This window comes from Sorex araneus, chromosome 1 (assembly GCF_027595985.1).
Source record: "Sorex araneus isolate mSorAra2 chromosome 1, mSorAra2.pri, whole genome shotgun sequence".
In the NCBI taxonomy this organism is placed as follows: Eukaryota; Metazoa; Chordata; class Mammalia; order Eulipotyphla; family Soricidae; genus Sorex; species Sorex araneus.
Window position 1 is genome coordinate 331,710,220 of NC_073302.1, and position 24,315 is coordinate 331,734,534.

The window sequence follows — 24,315 nt, forward strand, 5'->3', positions numbered from 1 at the left end:
AGTCGGGACTTTTCCTGATATCACTCATGCCTTCCCAAAGTGGCTGAGCAATTTTGTATGTATTATTCCCTCATGTTTCCATTTTCCAGCGAGACTCCAGAATCTAAACATTTGGTTTTCTTACTTTTAGAGAGTACAAAAAGGCTCAGGATTGTATATTGCGTCAGCTCCAGCCTGTCCCCTCAGGAATTAATTGGCACTCTCCATATTATCACATACTTCCAGATTAAATACAAAAGTGAATGTGACACTCCACAGTGAAAATTTACAAATTGCTACAAAGAAATGAGAAATGAAGCTAAAGCTGGATCATCAGGGTGGTGTCCAGTAGTGCTTGCAGAGAGAGTAACAGGGCTCATCCACATCTACAGTGCACTGAGGCATATCAGTAATATTTCCAAAGGAATCAGAAATCTTGCCTAGAGGTGCCAGAATATTTGTTCTGTGCACACACATACAAATAAAATACTAGCTTTATTCTGTCTGTCCTTTAGGAAAACTTAGAAGTCCAGCTATCTGAGACCCCAGTCTTATCCCATACCCTGTCACCCTAGTTTCCAAGGACCAGGCACCCATTCCTCTTGTTGGTGATCATTTCAATATCTAAGCTCTGAACCAGAGTCAGGAAATGCTCATTGCTTACTGGTGTTCAGGAGCAGGGTCTGGACCCAAAGAGCCGGAGAGTGCCTTGACTCCTTAGTGGGTTCCAGGGTCACAGATTAGAGATGCTGGGGCAAGGTTCCAGTGGTCTAGGTGACTCTTGTAGGTTCAGGAGCGGTGCTGTGTGACTTTTGCTGCAATGAGCTGCAACACTGTCTGGCTTTTCAAAGCGCTTCCCACAGAACTCACATGGGAAGCGCAGGGTAGCCTCCGTCTCTGCGTGCTTGCGCCGGTGCCAGTTCAAGGAGGCCTTCTGGCGGCAGGTGAACCCGCAGATCTCACACCTGAGCCAGGAACAGCAGTGGAGGGAGGCCTTCAGCAGGGCTTTAGTCTGTCTTAATTCTCGGGGGGCTCCCATCTTGCTCCCAGCTGGTCCCTCACCACCCCAGGCTCCATCCCCGACACTCACTGCAGGGGTTTCTCTCCAGTGTGGATGCGTCGGTGGATGACTAAGTTGCTGCTGGTGCGGAAGGACCGGGCACAGAATTCACAGATGTAGTCCCGGGTGTCTGTGGGTACACAGAGGACACCCCAGCATCCACCCGTGGCTCATGTTCCCATCCCAACCATCCTCCTCCACAGAAATGTCATTCCCATAGATCTTCGTATATCATGTTCCCTAAAAAGTACTTTATGGAACTATCAGAACTCTTATAAGCATCGAAAGCCAATCCCTTCTCTTTTCTCTCTGAAACTGATCTTTCTGCCTGCTCTAATAGCACCTGTCTATTGACCAACTCTCAAGCTCTCACAGGCCTACGGTGGTTTTCTCGTACACATTCAAATCTCAGGATCTGCAATGAAGTGCCTTGGATTCTCATGGCATCCTTTGGATTTCTGTCCCACCACCCTGCACCCCGCCATCAGACTACACACACTGCCCTACGCCCCCTCCCGGCCCACACCCCCCTCCCCACAGCCCTTGCCTCCATTCCTCTGTTTCTCACAACTCTGACTCTGGGATCTATTCTTCCTAATGGTGCTATAATTTTCTTCATGTCCAAAATTCCACTCCTGTTCCCTGATCGTCAATGACTTAGTCATCCACTCTTCTCTGTCACCACTTCAGCTGTAGAATCTCATCACAATACTATCTTAAAATTGCAATTTCAGGTGGCTGGACATCCACTTGCAGGCTATTTTGTCATTTGGTCACGAACGGCTTGCAGATATAACTGGTAGCCTATCATCATCTTTATTTTGGGCAATGGCACAGCTAATCTCTACCTCATCCCTAGAAAACTCTCTCCAGTTGGCTCATTAGATACTATACTTCAGCTGCCTCACTGGTTCTTCTGAAGCAGAGTTGACCTTCCCCTATGCCCTACTCAGATCTTTTGACCTACCCCATCTTTCTGTGTGAGTATATGCCAAAAAAAAAAAAAAAAAAAAAAAAAAAAAAAAAAAAAAGGAGCTCCTGAACACTTTTCCATCCCCAGCATCTCTCCAGAACTTGATTTGTACCATCTGAAATGTCTAACCATTGTGTCCTAATTAAAATGGCCATTTCCTGAGGCTTCCTTCTACCTCATTTTCATGAAATCACATCACCTTCCGCCTCACTGTTCAGGCTGGAATCCTCTAGATCACTACACACCCCCACCTCACTGAGTCCACTGATTCCCTCCCCCCGTCCTACAACACCGCCCGCCACCCCGTCCATTCTACCTCCTGTGGCAAATCTGTTCTAACTTTTCTGATTCTACTTTCAAGCTCTCCTCAGCTTCCAACCACTTCTCACCACCCCCAACTCAACTGCACCAATTTGCCCAAATCATAATCACACTAAATTTTGTATTTTCTCACAGTACCCTACTCTCATGGGAGTATCAGTGCTTCTTTTAAAATCAATCATGTCTCTCTAAAGACCCTGAGGTGGTGCCCTTTTATTTTGTCAGCGTCTGAGCCTCAGGATGTTAGTCTAGAAGACCCCTACCCTTATCTGGTCTCTTTTCATCTAGCATTTGGGCTTCCCCATGTGTTGCCTGCAGACATGAATATGTTTCCATTCCTTCACTTAAGACTCTTCCCAAAGGACTTTCCTTTCTACAGGTGCTTGTACTTTCTTCTTTTTCCTTGCTTTCACATTTCCTCATAGTCCTATGTCACTAGAGCAGATGTCTTATGACAGCTTTATTCACCACTATATCCCAGGATTTATAACAGTCTCAAGCAGGCAGACAATAAACATACAGATGAGTAAGCAAATGCATGATCAGGATTAGGATTAAGCAAGAGTAAACCCTCAGAGGGTTGTGAAGGGATCTTGCTGATAGGAGGTGATAAACTCCACAGGGGGAGGTGAAGAAACTCCAAAAAGTAATGAAGGAAGCCACAAAGAGAGATGATAAATACCCATGGGATGAGGTTAGGAGGAGGAGTGTAAATGAGAAAGCATTCCCACCACTCACCACTGTGTAGCTTTATGTGTTCCTTCAGGTGTTTCTTAAAGTTAAAGGACTTCCCACAGGCTGGCTCTGGGCAGGAGAAGGACTTTTGGTAGATGTGCTGATACTTCTTGTGGTGCTGGGAAAGGAAACAAGTAGTCTTCTCAGGAGTACAGGCAAAGGCAGGCTCTTTTGCTCCTTTCCAAGTACCTCAGTACACCATCACTCTAAGTAGTAATCACTTATACTGATGATACCCCAAACCTATCCACTTTTTCCCCCCTCTGGTTCTTGGACAGAAAGTTCATACAAGCATGTAGCATTGCCCTAAATGAGAGGTTAATCAAAGAGGATCAAATTGAGTATCATGAAGGACTGAACTCAAGTTTCAGAGATGTGGTTTTATTTTTTTTCCACTGTTTTGATAGAGACCAGATCTATAAGCTCAGTATTATAGATTTACCTTAAAAAGTACAAACCAAGCAGAGTGGCACAATTTTCCAAGCACTTTCAATATGATATGCTTAAATATTTATACAAATGTAAGCACTGTGTGGGAATGCATGACTATTTTGGTGTCAGAAAGAAAAACTCTATGTACAGGAAGTCTCCATATGGTAACATTTACACATCTCTCCTGAGAAAGGTCAGTCTGAGCATCCCTTCACACCTGCACATCCTCATACTTCAGCAGCATATCTTGGGGAAACCATATCCTCTTTCATTTGATGTGCCACTAATTGCATAAAATACATGTAAGGTGTTGCTCGTCCAGGGGGAATGCATTCTGTCTCCCTGCAATACCTACTCAAGTCTTCAAAGCTGCTCATGGATAATGTCAGATAATTCTTCCATCATATCTCTGTATATGTCTCGCAATTCATTTACTTTCTTAGGTGGATAGTTGCTGACTTGACTGTCACTCGGGATGCTCAGGAGCGACTCCTACTAGTACTGGTGCTTACCAAAATAGCCACATGCAAGTCAAGTGCCTTATCAACTTGCACTAGCTTTCTAGTCCCAAGCTCATTTCATTTTGAGTACAAACTCTGCTTTCACTTACTTTTCCCTTAGTTTCTATAATCATAATGCCTTGCCATATCCTTATCTCGAGATGCCCAGTTCCCTGTGCAAAGTGCCACGAGTAATATTCCTGCTTCTCTATCCATAGATTCACACTTGGATAATTATTTTTGTCCTCTTCAATGTCAGTATCAAAAATGGCCTACTTTTTATTAATAGCTCACTATGAGTATGTATTATCTGATACATACTTTTCACTAGTACTGCTTTGGAAATATCAACACATACAATGTCTCTCTCAATGTAGGACACTTCTAAGTTATATTGTAAGTACATTGCCTTAAGAAGGTACACTTCTAAGGTATGTTACCTAAACTCCCCAAGTATTTCTGGGAAATATTTCTTTTTGTCTAGTTTAACTAAATTAATTTCACATCCTGAATTTCTCCATAATCTCACTTTTTAATGCATTGAGAGCCGTTTAAATCTCAGATTTGTTTGGCCAGATCTGGTACAGGCTCTTTCCAACCAAAGTTTTGGTGCGACTTGGGGTTTTCCCTACTTGGTTCCTCACCATGTCCATTCTTCTGATGCCTTACCATTCCACTAATATGGACCTTCCCATCAGGACCTACATGGAGAGGGCTCAGGCTGACTGGGGTCCTTCTCACTCAGCACTTCTAATTTTCTTCCCAGTCTTCCCACACTAGGAACACTCACGCCAGCAGAGTGAAGATGAATGTAAACTTGGGAACCCTAGCACTATCATAACACCCTACGAAATGCCTCCACTGTCATGTCCAAGTCGTCCTAGAAGAGGCCACAAACCTACAGAACCAAAGGCTGTGAATCTACCATGTTTTCAGTCTTATTTAAAGAGACAAGAGGACAAGAACTTGGCAAGTTCTGTCTCTTCACTCAACCACTTCTCTTCCTATCTCCTTTCTCCCACTAAACTCCTATCCTCAGTATCTTCAGCCTGTTCCTTCCCCCAGTGCACACACAGAACACAGTGTGTGTTGCATATCCTCACATTCAAATACTGCCGGTTGGAAAAGATCCTTCCACAGCCAGGGAAATCACAAGGCAGCAGCTCTCTTTTGGCAGCTTTCCTTTGGGGGAAAAAAGGGAGAGGGCATACTTGCATCTCTTTAGTTTGCTTCTTTGTCCCCTTCCAAAAACTTCTTTCTGTCGTCCTACCTAATTCTCTTCGGGCCAATTTGTGCAGCATCATCAGTGTCCTCATTACAGGCTGAAGCCAGAGTAGACTGGGCTTGACTTCCGGGACTATGGGCAGCAAGAGAGAGAAGGCCTTAAGAAAGGGCCACATGCCAGGGTTCCCCTGCCATTATTCTTAGCCCAGTTACCTGGCCAGGAGCTCAGTATGCCAGGCGGCCTGAGAGGTTCTATTGAGCTCGACCTGCACCCTGACATCCACAGGCAAAGGAACTCCAGAACTCAATGATGAGACCGATGAAAATGGCACAGCAAGAGGAGAGGGGGAAGCAGCTGGGGCAAGAGGTATCCTTGTCTCTTTAAATGCATGGGTAACAGGGGAAGAGGGTGGCTTGTGGGTTTCTGGCTCACTGTTGAAAAGAAATTTTTTTTTAAAAAGGGCATTATCTCTCTGTCTCTGAGTCAGTCTCTGCTTGACCCCAGGCCTAAAGTCACAAATCCCCAAAACCTGGAAACAACCCTACTCCTACACTAGGCTTTATGTTTATACCTGCTTTCAACCTACAGTTTCAAATTATTTTTGCCCTCCTACACAGTTCGTCTTGCCTTTTCCTCACTTGGATCTGTCAAGTTCTAGATTCCCTCACCAGCTGTCTACTCTTCCTGTTGTAGTCAGAACCCTCCCTCAGCCCAACTTGCTCATCTGGGGAGGATCTGAAGGTCCATGGGGTCATGGTGTCGCTGAGCATCCCCTCTTCATCTTTCGCCTTCTTTTCCTTTCCTGAAGGCAGGAAGGTCTCTGGTGGGATTACCACCCCTCTGCAGATCCAAGGAAGGCAAGCCCAAGGTTCTGTCCCCTCCTCCATGTCTGCTTTGTCTCTCCTATTCCCATTCTTACCTGATCAACCTGGTCTCCAGAGTTCTCTTATCAAGCTCAGATTCCAAACCTGCTGGCACAAAGATGACAAAAGAAGGACATGTGAGCTAAAGGAGGAGAAGTAGAATTCTAATGTCTGAAGTGGTTGAGGACTTTTAGAAAGGAGAAAGTAGAGGCTACTAGAGGGGAAAGGTGTACTTAATTTTAGAGATGACACATGTCACAAAAAAATAAAAGTCTAAAGAGATGTACTATGGTAAGTCTCTTAATACTGTCCTTCAATTCACTTTGTTCTTTCCACACAGAACTTCTTCCAATCTTTCCATACAGATTTCTTCTAAGCTCTTCCATATTCGTGAATATACACTAAGTATCTCCAAATATATATATATATTTTCCCTTTACAAGTCTACCAGTGATAACATCACATATTCTATTCTACATTTTGTTTTAGTTTGTTTGGGGGCCACACCCAGAGGTGCTCAGGGCTTACTCCTGGGTCTGCATTCAGGAATCATTCCTGATGGGCTCCAGGGACAATACAGGATGGTGGGGATTGAAGCCAGGTTGGCGGCATGCAAAACAAGTGTCCTACCCACTGTACTATCACTTTCACCCATGTTTCCTTTTATACCTAAAATTATATTTGAGGATATATTTATTTTCTACCATACAGCTTCTTTTTCTTCATTATAGTTTAGGTAACATGGTTTCAACAGTATTAAAGTTTATGGCATTTAGATACAAGTAACTGCACCTCACTACCACCAAAGTGTCCAGGACACTCTACCACTATCCTAATTTGATTCTCATTCCACCCTACCTCCTTCCCCTCTGTTAATCACTTTTGTAATCCAAAGTCAAAAACGTGTCATTGTTTAATACTCTTTCTTTGGTATTAAATATTTCACCGATGAATGAGGCCATCTTGTAATTTTCACCGAAAAAGTTTCCTTTTTCTAGAAAATGAAATTTTGAGCTTCAACACTGCCCCCCCCAAGCACACACACACACACACACACACACACATATACACACACACACACACAATATTTCTCCTTTTCTCCACAACTTTTTTGTTTTGTTTTGTGTTTGGGCCACACAGGGTGTACTCCTGATTCTGAGCTCAGGGATCACTCCTGTGGAACTCAGAGTACCATATGGGTACCAGAAATTTAACCCAGGTTGGCTGTGTGGAAGGCAAACACCCTACTCCCTATATTATCACTCTGACCCTCTCTACATCTTCTTTACCCAAACCAACCTGCAGGCTTCTGATTTTCCAGGCACAAGTTTCTCTGCGCAGTATTTGGAAGGAGAACCATGTTGGGGTCCTGTGATGATGAGGGCTCTGAAGATGGGCCCCAGGAGAAGGTATGGCCAGCTGAGCACTCCCATACAAGGTCCCCATCTTGGCTCCCAGATTCTCACAGTCCAGGCACCAGGCTGCATTCTCGGCTGTGAGCATGAGACAATAGCACCAGATACTGCAGACCCTTCGGGGGTAAAGGCTCAGGACCTGAAGGAGGCCGACAGCAAGAGTGAGCTGAAAGGCCTCCTGCATGCCTCACTGAGAGCCACACCCAACTACTCTGTCTATCCAACTCTCAGCAAACTGGATTTTCATTCAGTTTACTGATCTTCAGAGACCAGGCCTGCAAGATCCTAAACATCACTCCTGTATTCACAGAGCACTTTATGTCAAACTGCCCTGGCCTCTCCAACACCCTTGCCTCTTGCCAAACTCACTCACGGTTCCCTCTGATCTAAGCTCCTTAAGAAGGGTGTTTCCGGGTCCAGTCACTACCCACTGCCCTTCCTCTCCCTCTTACTCCCCTAACTGCCTCCTCCTGCTCCTCTCCCCTCTCCCCCCACCCCCGCCCCCATTCCCTACCTACCTGCACAGAGTACACAGCCTGAAGAAGTATACCTGCCAGGGAACAAGAGGTAGAGGAGGTCACGACAGCCGGTCAATACCCTCAGCTCTGAACACTTTCATGCTTAAGGGGCAGCCCGAGGAGCCCCCTGTTCCCTGGGAATACACGAGAAGGGGCAAGACACTAGAAGGCAAGCCACAAAGGGCATAGGCCATCCTAGCAAAAGGAGGTATCAGCAGACCAGTTCTCGGCTCTGATTTGGACGCCCCTCCCCCCCACGCCCCGCACCCCGCACACTACCGCCAGAGGCCCGCTGACAACCAACCGATCCAGCAGGAACTTGGCCAGCTGGGAGTGCAGGGAGAAGCCCAGCTGCTCCTTGAGGAGGCACCACTGCTCCATGTGGCTGCCCAGGCGGATGCGGCACTTGCTGCGGCGCGAGTCCAGCTGCCGCCTTTTCTCCTGCCTGTGTTGAGACGCATCAGCCTGGGATGCAGCCATGGGCCGCAAAACCTGCGGGGCGAAGCAGACATGCCCGTGAGGCCACTTCTCGGCGACTACCCGCGCAGGGAGAAACCATTCCCAAGGCAGTCCTTGCGCTTGATCCCAGGCAGCCGTTTCAAGACGCATTAACCACACTACGGGGAGGAACATAACCGGAAAAGGGTCTAAGTCTGAAAAACTGTCTGAACCCCGGCCTACCAAGTGTAGAACTGGCAAGGACAAAATCGGTGCGACCGGGTAGGCTTGTGCGCGACTTGCACCTGGACTGACTGAGGAGCGGAGACTGGGGCACTGCGAGCTCTATCTCGGGCAGCGCTCCTTTTAGGGCGCCCAAAGGAGCCAGTCCCGCACGGCGCAGCTCTCAGACCAGAGTCGGAGGCAGCCGGCAGGGACTCGGAGGCCGAGGGCGCCTGCGCACTGCCGTCCGCGCAGCGCCTGCCGGGACTTGTAGTCCCGCCGCGGCCGCCGCCCCGCTCTGCCGCGACCGCGACTGCGCCGCCCGCCCTGGAGCTGGAGCAGCTGCTCGGGACGGAAGCCCGCCCGGCACAGAGCCTGAGGAGCTCGGTCTCACCCTTTTAAATTCTGAGTCCCAACAGCCACCATAAGCAAATGCGAGGAGGATCGGCCACTTTAAAATCTTCTGCAGACCCCAGTGACCCTGCAGATAAACCTGTTTCAATTCAAGTTTGATTATAAGCGCTCTGAAAACTGAACTGATTCGCGGGGAACTCTTCTCACTTCCCATTCTCGCTTCAGTACATTACCACGGAACTTTCCTCTCCACCAAGCCAACACGTATATACAAATGTTATTATACAAATACTAACAATATCCCAATTTTCAAACGAGGGAATAAAGTTTTTTATGATACTTAAAGCAATATTAATTTTTCTAAGGAATATTAGTGCTTTTAAAGGTTAGAAAAAAAAGATGAACTATTAGAATTTTGAGTATTATTTTGTACCTTTCTGGATTCTCCATGTTGTAACTGAGTTATTTTGATCCAGTATATATTTTTTTCTATCCAATAGGCTATACGAAAAACAAACAAACAAAGAGAAAACCCACAAAAGATCTGGGGCTGAGAAGGTAGGGCACTTACTTTGCATTCCCCTGACCAGGTCCCATGATTGGCACCACACATGGACCTACCACATACCACGGAGTGATACCTGAGTACAGAGCCAGGAAAAACTAGGCGTGGCCCAAAAATACATACTATAAACTATATCTATCTATATATGTGTGTACATATATATGCACATATCTATGTGCTTCATATGTCCTCCCCAATACTATATAACATAATCATATTGAAAGCACATGTTGTTAAATAAAGCAATATCTATTCATAAATAAGATTATAACAAAATGTATCTCCAACACAATTTTATAAAACAGTTAAATCACAGTATGGGGCCATTGTACAAAGAGTAGGGCAATTGCCTTGCTCGCAAGCTGCCAACCTGAGTTCAATCCCTGGCATCCCATATGGTCCCCCAAACACTGTCAGGAGTAATTCCTGAGTGCAGAGCCAGGAGGAACCCCTGAACATTGCTGGGTGTGACCCAAAAAGAAAAAAAATCACAATGCACATTGTTCCAATATGTCCAAATTGTTACTGCTGTAACAAACGAGGTAAATAATATTGTAATTCTAAGTATTCAGGAAATGGAAATTAAATGATTTTTGTGTAATTTATGTAACTGTCAGTTAAAATATGAGACTAGAAACAAACTTTTCCTTCTGCTTCTGGCTTACTTCATTTAACATAATGTCTTCCAGTTTTATCCATATTGCAACAAACAAACTGCATGATTTCATCATTCCTTGCATAGTATTCCTTTGTGAATATATACCACATTTTCAGGATCCACTAATCTGTTGCTGGACATCTAGTCTTATTCCAAATCTTATCTTTTTTTTTTTTTAATTTTTGGGTCACACCCGGCAATGCTCAGGGGTTACTCCTGGCTCACGCACTCAGGAATTACTCCTGGCTGTGTTCGGGGGACCATGTGGGATGCTGGGAATCGAACCTGGGTCAGCCACGTGCAAGGCAAATGTCCTACCCACTGTGCTATCACTCCAGCAAATTTTCTGGAGCTACCGGGTAGCTTTCTTTCTTTCTTTCTTTCTTTCTTTCTTTCTTTCTTTCTTTCTTTCTTTCTTTCTTTCTTTCTTTCTTTCTTTCTTTCTTTCTTTCTTTCTTTCTTTCTCTTTTCCAAATCTTAGCTATTGTGCTGAGGGCTACAATGAGTAATAGTGTGCATGTATCCTTTCTAACGAATGTTTTTCTTTCCTGGGGGTAGGTAACCCAAAGTGGAACTGAATTATATGGTAGCTCAATTTTAAGTTTACTGATACTTTTCCATAATGCTTTATATAGGGGTTGAACCAAAATACAGTACCACTAGCAGTGGATGAGAATTCCTTTGACATTACACCCCCGCCATCACAGATTATTCACATTATTTTTGACATGTGCCATTCTCACTTGTGGTATCTCATTATCATCATGATGTTAAGGAATGATAGAGCTAAATATCCAAACCACAGAGTCAACACTGAAATTTTGAGACCCAAACTTTAATAGTCAAATTTGTTATTTTTTAAAAGTATTTATTTTATAAAGTTGTTCATGATGATTTGTTACATTCAATATACCAACACCAATTCCACCATTGCACTTCCCACCACCAATATTTTCAATTTTCCCAACAGCTTCTCAAGCCTGCTCCTATAGCCGGCCCTAAATCATTTATTTTATGTTTATTTTATATTAAGTAAGCAGCAACAGTGAACTGGAAGACCCCTCCTTGGTTAAGTTGCCCAAATGAGCACCTAGGAGAGAGGGGATAGATGCAGTTTTAGAATTGCAGCTGAAGAAGCACTGTAACCCAGGACCAGCACCAAAGCAGGGGCCCTCCCACACAGGTACAGCGGTGGCCAGGGACGTGGCCTGTAGGCCAGTGGCCACTCAGGAAGTTGCCAATTGATTTCCCCTTTCATAAGTGCATTGGACTTATATCTCAGCATCTGCTACCTAACTGTTATGAGGTACCTAATCCACATTAGGCCAATAGTCCAATAGCCTATCCCAATCAAAATACCCCCCAAGCTCACCAAAATAATGGTGAACACAAGAATCTGTACAAACCTAATCTGAAAGAATGCATCCAATCCCTGAATCTGTGCTAGAGGCCTCACATAAGTCACACAGAAGCACCAAAGAAGAAGAAAATATCCTTTATTTATTTAAAAAATTGTTTTATTGAATCACCATGAGAAAAGTTACAAAACTTTCAGGTATAAGTCTCAGTCATACAATGATCAAACACCCATCCCTTCACCAGTGTACATGTTCCACCACCAAGAACCCCAGTACACCTCCCATCCCACTACCCCCACCCCACAGCCTGCGTGGCTGATGATTTTCACTTTACTCTCTCTTTGCTTTGATTCATTCAATATTTCGACAGACAATTCACTATTATTATTTGGAAATTTCCCCCCACAATCAGACCTACTGAAAAGGCATCATTTGATAATTTGTTATCCATTGCTTAGAATGAAGAGCATATGAGGTCCCCCATGGCCGTGCGGTTTTGGATTTCAGGTATTTTAGTAATTAAGTCCAGAGAAATTTCTGCCAGAAGTTGCATCACTGCAAGCTGTCTAATGACTCCAAAAGATGGAAGTTGCCACGCAGCCGCCACAGCTGAAAGAAAGGCCAAGATACAAAAACCTTTCCCCTTTCAGGGCCACACAGGGACATAGCTTAGTTCACAGTCTAGAGGCATTTCTGCAAGAAGCCTCTGGGTTGCAAAATTGGTTAGTGGGTCTCTGGTATCATGGTCATTCAGGAGCGGAGGAGCCATTAATGTGGGGCTGCTCAGGGTCTCGTCTGGGCAGAGTAGCTGAAATATCCTTTAAGGTGAAAGAGGAGACCATCATTGACCAAGTCCATCTAGAGTCTCCTCCCCTGCAGTAAGAGGGGGGCACTGGTAGTGAATTGGAGGGATCCACCTCGATGCTACACAGCATCATGGGTAAACAGCGCAGATCCCCACCATGAGGAGTGGATGAAGAGAAGACACAGAGTAGTAAAATAAATTAATAAATTGAATCCAACATTCTGCTGCCTATAAGAAGCACATTTGAACAGTCAGAGCAAACACAAACTCAAAGTCACAGAGTGGAAAACAATCCTTCAAGCAAACAACTCCCTCAAAAATGCTGGGGTGGCCATACTGGTATCCGACAACATAGATTTCAGACTGAAAAAGATGAGAAGTGTCAGAAAAGACCATTTTTAATAATAAAGGGATGTGTATATCAGGAATAAATTACACTCCTAAACATATATGCACCCAATGAGGAGCCAACAAAATACTTAAAACAACTGCTGGGGGTGCTGGAGTGATAGCATAGCGGGTAGGGCATTTGCCTTGCATGCGGCCAACCCAGGTTCAATTCCCAGCATCCCATATGGTTCCTTGAGCACAGCCAGAGGGGATTCCTGAGTGTAGAGCCAGGAGTAACCCCTGTGCATCGCCGGGTGTGACCCAAAAAGCAAAAACAAACAAACAAAAAAAAAACAACCAACTGCTAATAGACTTTAAGGAGGACATTGGTAGCAACACAATAGTAGTTGGAGACTTCAACGTTGCCTTGTCACCTCTTTTTTTTTCTTTTCCTTTTTGAGTCACCCCGGCAGTGCTCAGGGTTTGCTCCTGGCTCTACACTAAGAAATTATTCCTGGCGGTGCTCGGGGAACCATATAGGATGTCGAGAATCGAACCCGGGTGGGCTGCATGCAAGGCAAATGCCCTATCCACTGTACTGTCACTCCGGCCCCCACCTTGTCATCTCTTGATAGATCAACAAGAATAAAATCAGTAAGGAAGTACTGGCTCTGAAGGAAGAAAATGAAGAGAGAAGGCTCATAGATGTATACAGGGCTTTTCATCCCCCCAAACCAAATACACATTCTTTTCCTATGCACATAGAACATTTTCCAAGATTGACCGCATGCTGAAACACAAAACATAGCTCAATAGAATCAAAAAATAGAAATTGCATCAACTATCTTTTTGGACCAAATGCACTGAAGATATAAGTTGATAACACACAGAAAAGGAGAATCAAATCAAATACCTGGAAATTAAATAGCTCAATGCTGAACAAACAGTGGGTTAGAGAGAAAATCAAGAAAGAAATCAAAAGATTACTGGAAACAAATTGTAATGAGGACATGACTTACCAGAACTGTGGGACACAACTAAAACAGAAGTAAAAGGAAAGTTTATAGTTCTGCGAGCATTTATCAGGAAGGAAGGGAAGATCCACATAAATAACGTGGCTTCACAGCTCAGGATCTTGGAAAATGACCAACAAAAGGAGCCCAAACCAGACAGGAGGAAAGAAATAATAATATTTAGAGCAGAAATCAATGAGCTGGATTACCATAAAACAATCCAAAAGATCAATGAAACCAAAAGCTGTTTCTTTGGAAAAATAAACAAGATTGATAAACTTAGTGTGGTCTCTTGTCACGTGCATTCAGTGGCCATAAGCTGCCCCCCTACCCTGGTTGGCTCCCACTGCTAACAGATGCATGAAGGAGGGAACAGTGCCTCCGGCTGGTTGGTGATCCATTACCATTTATTCCAATCTCAGTCTCGCAAATTTTCCCATTCCCCTGAGCACCTATTCCAGTGTCACTGCATGCCCCATTCCAGTTTCCACCTGCCCTTAATTCCCATCTCCTCTTGTTCCCCAGGCTAGTCTCTCCATGCCCAGTCTTGCAGCCTTAGTCATAGATCCCGTCCTCGGAGTTCCAGGTAGCAAATATATATATATATATATATATATATATATATATATATATATAGCACAATCAACATATATAAAGCCCTTCCTTTGGAGGAAGCTCATGGAGGACAATATCTCATCCTGCTAGGAGATCCACCTAAGGGCAGAATTTCATCTAAGGCCTATTTCTCATTTCCTTAGTCCATATCTATTAAAACAGTTATCTTAAATTTATTTCTTAATAATTATTCTAGTCATTTTGTATGGACAGAGTGAGAGATATATTAATCTTGTAGGGTAGCTCTCCTGGGGAAATCTCACCATATATTCCAAACTACAATCCTCATGCCAGATTAAGTTTTATGGCACTCAGCCTGTCTGTTTCGATGCCAGGGTAACCACTTGCCCTGGGTCCATCTAATCCCTTCGTTGGAACTCTTCCCTTAGGAACTAAGGGAAACCAAGGCTTAAGTAGAGTAAATATGACAGATGCTCAGGAGTAAATCTTATTCAGGGTCATTAAATCCCAGTTACAAAAGCATAGAACTGTCTTCCTGTGTCTATACAAAAGAACATTGCTCTAAAGTAAAATATGCAAAGGACATAAGGGAAAGAGAAAAGCAATATTTCACTTATACGTACAAAATCCAGAGTCCTGAGAATAATCTGCCTTTACAAGTCACAGGGTGTAATTTGGGGATATAAGTGATTAACAGATAGGGAAACAGAACACAAAGGAGAGTTTAAAGATAAACACAGAGGAATGGGAGTGCCTCAGGAGCACTGTGATGGGTATCACTGTATCACTGTCATCCCTTTGTTCATCTATTTACTCTATCGGGCACCAGTGACATCTCCATTCATTCCAGCCCTGTGATGGGTGTGACTCAATAAACCTAAGCTACCTATGGCAAGGGAGAAAGAACAAAGGAGAAAAGATAAACAAATATTTTACTACAGTAACCCACTGGCAAGATTCACAGAGAAAGAGAGATCCAGGGGCTGGAGCAATAGCACAGCGGGTAGGGCATTTGCCTTGCACGCGGCCAACCCGGGTTCGACTCCCAGCATCCCGTATGATCCCCTGAGCACCACTAGGGGTGATTCCTGAGTGCAGAGCCAGGAGTAACCCCTGTGCATTGCCGGGTGTAACCCAAAAAGCAAAAAAAAAAAAAAAAAGAAAGAAAGAAAGATGGAAAATAAACCGGATAAGAAAAGGGACATCAAAAGAGAAACCACAGAAATTCAAGATTATCAGATCATTTTGAGAGTTTGTATGCTACAAAATATGAGAGCCTAGAAGAAACGGATAAATTCCTGGATTCCTATAACCTCCAAAGGGCTGACCTAGGAAGATTTTTGATTACCTGAATAGACCTATCACTATCAAGGAAATTGAAACAGTAATCAAAAGTCTTTCCCCAAAACAAAAGCCCAGGTCCATATGGATTCACTAGTGAATTCTTTCAAACATTAAGAGAGGACCTATTTCCAGTTGGACTGGAGCAATAGCACAGTGGGTAGGACCTTTGTCTTGCATGCGGCTGACCTGGGATCAATTCCTCCGTCCCTCTCAGAGAGCTGTAATTTTCTTTACAAGCTACTGAGAGTATCTCGCCCACACAGCAGAGCCTGGCAAGCTACCCATGGCATATTCGATATGCCAAAAACAGCAACAACAAGTCTCACAATGGAGACGTTACTGGTGCCCACTCAAGCAAATTGATGAACAATGGGACGATGATGCTATTTCCAGTTCTTTTCAAGCTTTTCCAGGAAATTAAAGAAACACAAACACATCGAAAAATTTTCTATCAGGCACATAGAATACCCTAATACCAAAAGCAAATAGAGACACCATAAAAAAAGAAAATTACAGGAGGTCCCCCAAGATTCGACATGGGTGGCCATGCCTTTGCACAGCCACTTTGCTGCTGAACGACTAGAATCCAGAACCAGCTATATTACTTGGGGTCCCAGCGAGTGCTTGCAGCCATGTCTCCAGACTGTGAACTAAGCTTTTGCACCATGCCAACTAAGGGTTGAAATATCCTTCTCCCTTGGTTTTTCTTCCCTCCAGGAAGAAGCGGTGTGGCGTCCGCCATTTTATGGAACTTTTAAACAGGTATGAACTTGGTGGAGTGGGAGAAAAAAAAAATGTGTTTTGAACTTGAAACAGCGGGACGCTTGGGCAGTCTTGGGCTGGGGCCAGTGCCGGCTCGAGTTCCACCGAGATTCAACGCGGGTGGCCATGCCTTTGCACAGCTGCTGTGTTGCTGAACGACCAGGATCCAGAGCCAGCTATATTACTTGGGGTCCCAGCGAGTGCTTGCAGCCATGTCTCCAGACTGTCAACTAAGCTTTTGCTCCATGCTGCTCTAGGAAGGGAAATGATGCAATTTCCAACTTAAATCTCCCTGGACTTAATTACTAAAATACAGAAATCCTAAATTGCGTGGCCGCAGTAGCGGCCACGTGACTTTATATCTCTTCATTCTCATTAGTGGAAAACTAGTTATCAAATGTTACCTTGTCAATAGGGCCATATTCTTGGGGGATAAACTCCAACAAGAATAGTGAGTTCTGTGTTGAAACTCCAACAACAATAGTGAGATTTGTGTTGAAATATGGAATGTAATCAAGGTAAAGAGAAAAGGAAGTGAAAATTTATCAGTTATGCAGGGGGGGTTGGGGTGGGGGAGTGGGAGGTATACTTTTTTTTTTGTGGTGGAATGTGGGCACTGGTGAAAGGATGGGTGTTTGAGCATTGCATAACTGAGACATAAGCCTAAGAACTTTGTAACTTTCCACATGGTGATTCAATAAAATAATTAAAAACAAATAAATAAATAGAATTAACTGCAAAAAAGAAGAAAATTACAGGCTGATATCCCTGATGAACACCGGTGAAAATATTCTCAACCAAATATTAGCAAATAGAATCCAATGACTAATCAAAAAGATCGTATACCACGACCAAGTGAAATTTATACCAGGGATGCAATTGTGCCTTAACATTTGCAATTCAATCAACATAATCTATCATATCAATTAAAAGAAAATATAAAAACCATGTGATCATATTAATAGACAAAGAGAAAGCATTTGACAAGATCCAGCACCCACTTATGATGTAAACTCTCACAAAATGGGAATTGAAGTAATTTTCCTCAATGTACTAAAAGCCATCTACCACAAGCCCACGGCAAGAATTATTCTCAATGGGGAGAAACTAAAATCCTTTCCTCTAAGATCAGGGACAAGACAAGGATGCCCACTCTCAACACTTCAATTCAGTACAGTACTAGAAGTACTTACCATAACAGTTAGGCATATAAAAGATATTAAGGGCATCCAGATAGGAAAGGAAGAAATCAAGCTCTCATTATTTGCAGATGACATTATACTATACTTAACAGAACCCTAAAGCCTTTACCAAGAAGCTCCTAAAAACAATAGACTTGTGTAGTAAACTCTCAGGCTATAAAATCAATACCCAAAAGTCCATGACTTTCCTATATGCAAATAACGAGAGAGAAGAAAGTGATATCAAAAAATCAATCCTGTTCCAAATCATGCCTCAGAGAATCAAGTACCTTGGAATAAGCTTAACTAAGGAGGCAACAGACCTGTACATAGAAAACTACAAAATGCTACTTCATGAAATAAAAGAGAACACAAAAAAATGGAAACACACCCCCTGCTCATGGATTGGGAGAATTAACATAGTCAAAATGTCAATATTTCCTGAAACATTATACAGATTTAATGTGATCCTATAAGGATATCTGTGATATTCTTCAAAGAAATTGATCAAACACTCCTGAAATTCATATGGAACAATAAGCCCCCACAAATAAGCGAAAGCAATTCTTGGGGGAAAAAAGAAGGGAGGCATCACCTTCCCAACCTCAAACTATGCTACAAAGCAGTAATAATTCAAACAGCATGGTACTGGACCAAAGGCAGATTCACAGAACAATAAAATAAAGTCGAATATTCTGGCACACCCTAAATATGTTATCATCTAATCTTTGATAATCGAGCAAGAAATATATAGTGGAGCAAGGAAAGTCTCTTTAACAAATGGTGCAGGCAAAACTGGACAGCAACATGCAAAATAATGGGATCAGACCTCTACCTAACACCATGCACAAAAGTCAGATCAAAATGGATTAAAGACCTCACAATCAGACCAGTATCCAATGTACCATAAGGTACATTGAAGAAAAGGCCGGAAAAACTCTCCACAACATTGAAGCTAAAGGTATCTTCAAAAATGAAATACCAGGGAACAAGCACATGGAAAGAGATAAACAAATGGGACTATCTTAAAATAAGAAGCTTCTGCACCTCAAAAGTGACCAGAATAGGGGCTGGAGTGATAGCACAGAGTGTAGGGCGTTTGCCTTGCACGCAGCCGACCCAGGTTCAAATCCCAGCATCCCATATGGTCCCCTGAACACCCCCAGGATTAATTCCTGAGTGCAGAGCCAGGAGTAATCCCTGTGCATCGCTGGATGTGACCCAAAAAGCAAAAAAAAAGTGACCAGAATACAAAGATAGTCTACAGAATGGAAAATGATATTCAAGAAATACCCTTCTGATAAGGGGTTAATATCAAGGAAATACAAGGTGTTGGTGTCTAGCCAGATTATTAGGATGAGTCCACGGACACTGTCCTCCAAGGAGAATGCAGAACCAAGACCCCACTTTGACAAGTGGGCGAGCTAACGCTTGTGAGTCAAACTGATCTGGAAAGGGTTAGCAAGTCTTCCCTCAGCTGCCTTGATCTTATTTTAACTCCTGCAATACAAAGAAGCAGTCCTCCCCTTCCCACATTTCTCAGACCAAGCTTGGCTTTGAAATGTAGACATTCTCAGCCCCTGCTTATCCCAGACTCCAGGTGTGAGGAGGTCGTGCCCTATGGAGGCACAGAGCCTGTGTGCTGGACCTTGCAAATAATTCCTGAGTTGATAGCCATTTGCTTCACGGACATGGCAGGATAATGCACGCTTTAGTGTTCTATGAGATATGTTTCGTCTGTGCCCCAACATTCTTTTGTTTATTATCTTTTCTTATTTGCTGAATTCTCTGGAGAGGTTTGCAGTAGGAAAACAAATAAGAATAGACTGCCAAAGCTGCTCTTGGCCACTGGTCCTCCATGCTTCTACATTGCTCTTGCCTGACTTATGCCTGTGCCTCTGACTGACTGAATATTCACACAACGACAAGGCACTGCTTGAACTCTACAAGAATAAAACATCAAATCTCGTCAGACAATGGGGCAATGAAATGATCAGAAATTTCTCTATGAAGAAATTCGAATGGCCAAAAGGCATATGAAAAAATGCTCTTCATCCCTAATCATCAAGAAGTTGCAGATCAAAACAATAATGAGATATCATCTCACACCACAGAGACTGGTCCACATCCAAAAGAACAAAAACTATCAGTGTTGGAGTGGATATGGGCAGAAAGAGACTATACTTCATTGTTGGTGATAATGACAACTGGTTCAGCCTTTTTGGAAAATAATAGGAATGTTTCTCAAAAAGCTAGATATCAACCTCCCAATTGACCCAGCAATACTACTTCTTGAAATATATACTGGAGATGCAAAAACTACAATGGAAATGGCATCTGCACCTGTATGTTCATTGCAGCACTATTTATAATAGCCAGAATTTGGAAAAAACCTGAGTGTCCGAGAATAGGTGACTGGTTAAAGAAACTGGTACAGCTACATAATGGAATACTCTGCAGCTGTTAGGAAAGATTACATCATGAAATTTGCATGTAAGTGGATCGACATGGAGAGTATCATGCTAAGTGAAATGAGTCAGAGAGATGAACATAGAATGACTGCACTCATTTGTGGAATATAAAGTAACATAATAGGAGACTAACAACTAAGAATATTAGAGATAAGGGCCAGGAGGATCACTCAATGGCTTGGAAGCCAGCCTCCCATTCTGGGGGAAAAAGGAGTTGGGATAGAGAAGGAACCACTAAATAAATGATGCTTGGAGGACTTCCTTGGGATGGGAGAATTGTGCTGAAAGTAAGCTATAGAGCAAACATGATGGCCGCTTAGTACCTGTATTGGAAAACATAACACCCCAAAAGAGAGGGAGAGTAAGGCAGAATGTGCCTGCCACAGAGGTGGGGGGGTGGTATGCGGTAGGGTGAGAGTAGCAGGAGAGATACTGGGAACATTGGTGATGGAGAATGGGCACTGGTGGAGGGATGGGTACTCGATCACTGTATAACTGAAATGTAATTATGAAAGTTTGTAAGTCTGTAACTGTACCTCATGGTGATTTATTAAAATAAATAAATAAATAACTAGGGGCCAGAGTGATAGCACAGCGGATAGGAACTTTGCCTTGCATACGGCCAAATTGGGTTTGATCTCCAGCATCTCATATGGTCCTCCAAGCACCACCAAGAATAATTCCTGAATGCAGATCCAGAAATCACACCTGAGCATCATTGGGTGTGACTCCCCCAAAAAAGAAAAAAAAACCCTAAATTTAATAAAAGAGATTACTATCATGTAGTTATAGGTTAAGTATTTTGTGCAATAATCAAATTTTTTTATCTTTATATTAGAATCTTCTTACTTTAGTATGTATTATTTGAATATGCATTATTTTATTTACTGTATATTGATTTTCAAATGTCTCTAAATATTTTAATACTTACAAACAGTAAAAAGTAGCATTTGTGGAATTTTTCTAAGTGTCAAATTTTCAATTTTATAAACTGTGTACTTTTTTCTTTTTTTTAAAATTTTTTAAAAAATTTATTTATTTTTAATTAGTGAATCACCGTGAGGGTACAGTTACAGATTTATACATTTTTGTGCTCATGTTTCCCCCATACAAAGATTGAGGACCCATCCCTTCACCAGTGCCCATTCTCCACCACCAGTAAACCCAGCATCCCTCCTACCCTCCCCAATCCCATCTCACCCCACCCCACCCTGCCACTGTGGCAGGGCATTTCCTTTTGTTCTCTCTCTCTAATTAGGTGTTGTGGTTCACAATAGAGGTGTTGAGAGGCCACTGTGTTCAGTCTCTAGGCTACATTCAGCCCGCATCACCCTTCCTCCACATGGCCTCCGACCGCATTATACTTGATGATCCCTTCTCTGAGTTGCCCTTTCCCCAGAATGTGAGGCCAGCTTCCAAACCATGGAGCCAGCCTCCTGGTACTTATTTCTACTATTCTTCTACTCTTGGGTGTTAGTCTCCTACTCTGTTATTCTATATTCCACAGATGAGTGCAATCTTTCTATGTATGTCTTTCTCTTTCTGACTCATTCCACTTAGCATGATACTTTCCATGCTGATCCACTTATATGCAAAATTCATGACCTCCTTTTTTCTAACAGCTGCATAGTATTCCATTGTATAGACATACCAAAATTTCTTCAACCAGTCATCTGTTCTAGGGCACTCGGGTTTTTTCCAGATTCTGCCTATTGTAAACAGTGCTGCAATGAGTGCAGATAAGTGCTGCAATAAGTGCAGATGTCATTTCGATTATACTTTTTTGCTTCTCTGGGATATATTCCCAGCAGTGGTATTGCTGGGTCAAATGGGAGCTCAATATATAATTTTTTGAGAATCGTCCATATTGTTTTCCAAAAGGGCTGAACCAGTCGGCATTTCCACCAGCAGTACAGAAGGGTCCCTTTCTCCCCACATCCTCTCCAACAGCGGTTGCTTTTGTACTTTTGGATGTGTGCTAGTCTCTGCGGTGTGAGGTGGTATCTCATGGTTGTTTTGATCTGCATCTCCCTGATGATTAGTGATGTAGAGCACGTTTTCATGTGCCTTTTGGCCATCCATATCTCTTACTTGGGAAAGTTTCTGTTCATTTCTTCACCCCATTTTCTGATGGGGTTGGATGTTTTCTTCTTGTAGAGTTCAACCAGTGTTTTATATACCATTGATATCAACCCCTTATCTGATGGGTATTATGTAAATATCCTTTCCCATTCTGTATATAGTCTTTGTATTCTGGTCACTGTATCTTTTGCGGTGCAGAAGCTTCTTAGTTTAATGTAGTCCCATCTGTTGATCTTTGTTTCTACTAGATTGCTTAGTTCCGTGTCATCTTTGAAGATACCTTTATCTTCAATATCGTGGAGGGTTTTGCCAACCTTGTCTTCAATGTACCTTATGGTTTGTGGTCTGATGTTGAGGTGTTTAATCCATTTTGATCTGACTATTGTGCATGGTGTCAGGTCGAGGTCTAAGCCCATTCTTTTGCAAGTGGTTGTCCAGTTGTGCCAGCACCATTTGTTAAAGAGGTTTTCCTTGCTCCACTTCACATCGCTTGCTCCCTTATCAAAGATTAGATGATCCTACATTTGGGGTTGTGTGTAGGGATATTCCACCATGTTCCATTGGTCTGCGGCTCTGCTTTTGTTCCAGTACCATGCTGTTTTACTTGTTACTGCTTTGTAATAAAGTTTGAGGCTGGGGAGGGTGATGCCTCCCATTGTCTTTTTCCCAAGAATTGTTTTAGCTATCCGTGGGCATTTGTTGTTCCATATGAATTTGAGGATTGCTTGATCTGTTTCTTTGAAGAATGTCATGGGTATCCTTATAGGGATGGCGTTGAATCTTTATAATGCTTTGGGAAGTATTGCCATTTTGACAACATTGATTCTCCCTATCCATGAGCAGGGTATATGTTTCCATTTCCACATGTCCTCTTTTATTTAATGGAGTAGCGTTTTATACTTTTCTTTGTATAGGTCTTTTACTTCCTTGCTTAAGCTGATTCCGAGGTACTTGATTTTCTGGGGCACAGTTGTGAATGGGATTGCTTTTTTCATCTCCCTTTCCTCTGCTTAATTTTTTGTGTATAGGAAGGCCATGGGTTTTTTGGTATTGATTTTGTAGCCTTCAACTTTACTGTATAAGCCTATTGTTTCTAAAAGTTTCTTAGTAGAGGCTTTAGGCTTCTCTAGATATAATATCATATCGTCTGCAAATAGTGAGAGTTTGATATCTTCCTTTCCTATCTGGATGCCCTTAATCTCTTTTTCTTGTCTAATAGCTTCACAAGTACGTCCAGTACTATATAGAAGAGAAGAGGTGAGAGTGGGCATCCTTGTCTTGTGCCTGATCTTAGAGGAAAGGCCCTTAGTTTTTCCCCATTGAGGATAATGCTTGCAGTAGGCTTGTGGTAGATGGCTTCGACTATCTTGAGCAAAGTTCCTCCAAACCCCATTTTGGTGAGGGTTTTCATTATGAAAGGATGTTTGATCTTGTCAAATGCTTTCTCTGCATCTATTGATATGATCATATGGTTTTTATCTTTACTTTTGTTGATATGATGGATTATGTTGATTGATTTCAGAATGTTAAACCATCCTTGCATCCCCAGGATGAATCCCACTTGGTCATGGTGTATGATCTTTTTGATGAGTTGTTGGATCCTATTTGCTAATATTTTGTTGAGGATCTTTGCATTGGTGTTCATCAGGGATATTGGTCTGTAATTTTCTTTGTTAGTGGTGTCTTTGTTTGCTTTTGGTATTAGGGACATGTATGCTTCATAGAAACTGTTTGGGAGTGTTCCTGTTTTTTCAATTTCTTGGAAAAGTTTGAGGAAAACTGGCACAGGTCTTTAAGTGTCTGGAAGAATTCACCAGTGAAACCATCTGGGCCTGGGCTTTTGATTTTGGGGAGATTTTTGATTACAGATTCAATTTCCTTAACATTGATGGGACTATTCAGGTATTCCAAGTCTTCTTTGTTCAGTCTTGGGAGATTGTAGGAATCAAGGAATTCATCCATTTCTTTTAGGTTCTCCTGTTTTGTGGCGTATAGACCTTAAAAGTATTCTCTAATGAACTTTTGAATCTCGCTGGTTTCTGTTACGATGTCCCCCTTTTCATTTCTGATTTGAATTATTAAGATTCTCTCTCTTTCTTTCTTTGTGAGTCTTGCTAGCGGTTTATCAATCTTAT

The 24,315-nt window shown here is 42.7% G+C and overlaps 1 protein-coding gene across 1 annotated transcript; it reads right to left on the reverse strand.

The window, feature by feature from the left end:
* Window positions 1-243: 243 nt before the first annotated feature.
* On the reverse strand, window positions 244-8,896 carry ZNF692 (zinc finger protein 692). Its single transcript, XM_055143687.1, is given in 11 exon segments — window positions 244-944; window positions 1,070-1,169; window positions 3,072-3,186; window positions 5,104-5,182; window positions 5,271-5,357; window positions 5,438-5,656; window positions 6,145-6,193; window positions 7,388-7,642; window positions 8,022-8,053; window positions 8,326-8,513; window positions 8,765-8,896. Coding segments are annotated over 10 exon segments (1,344 nt in total). The 5' UTR covers window positions 8,502-8,513; window positions 8,765-8,896; the 3' UTR covers window positions 244-712.
* Window positions 8,897-24,315: the final 15,419 nt, after the last annotated feature.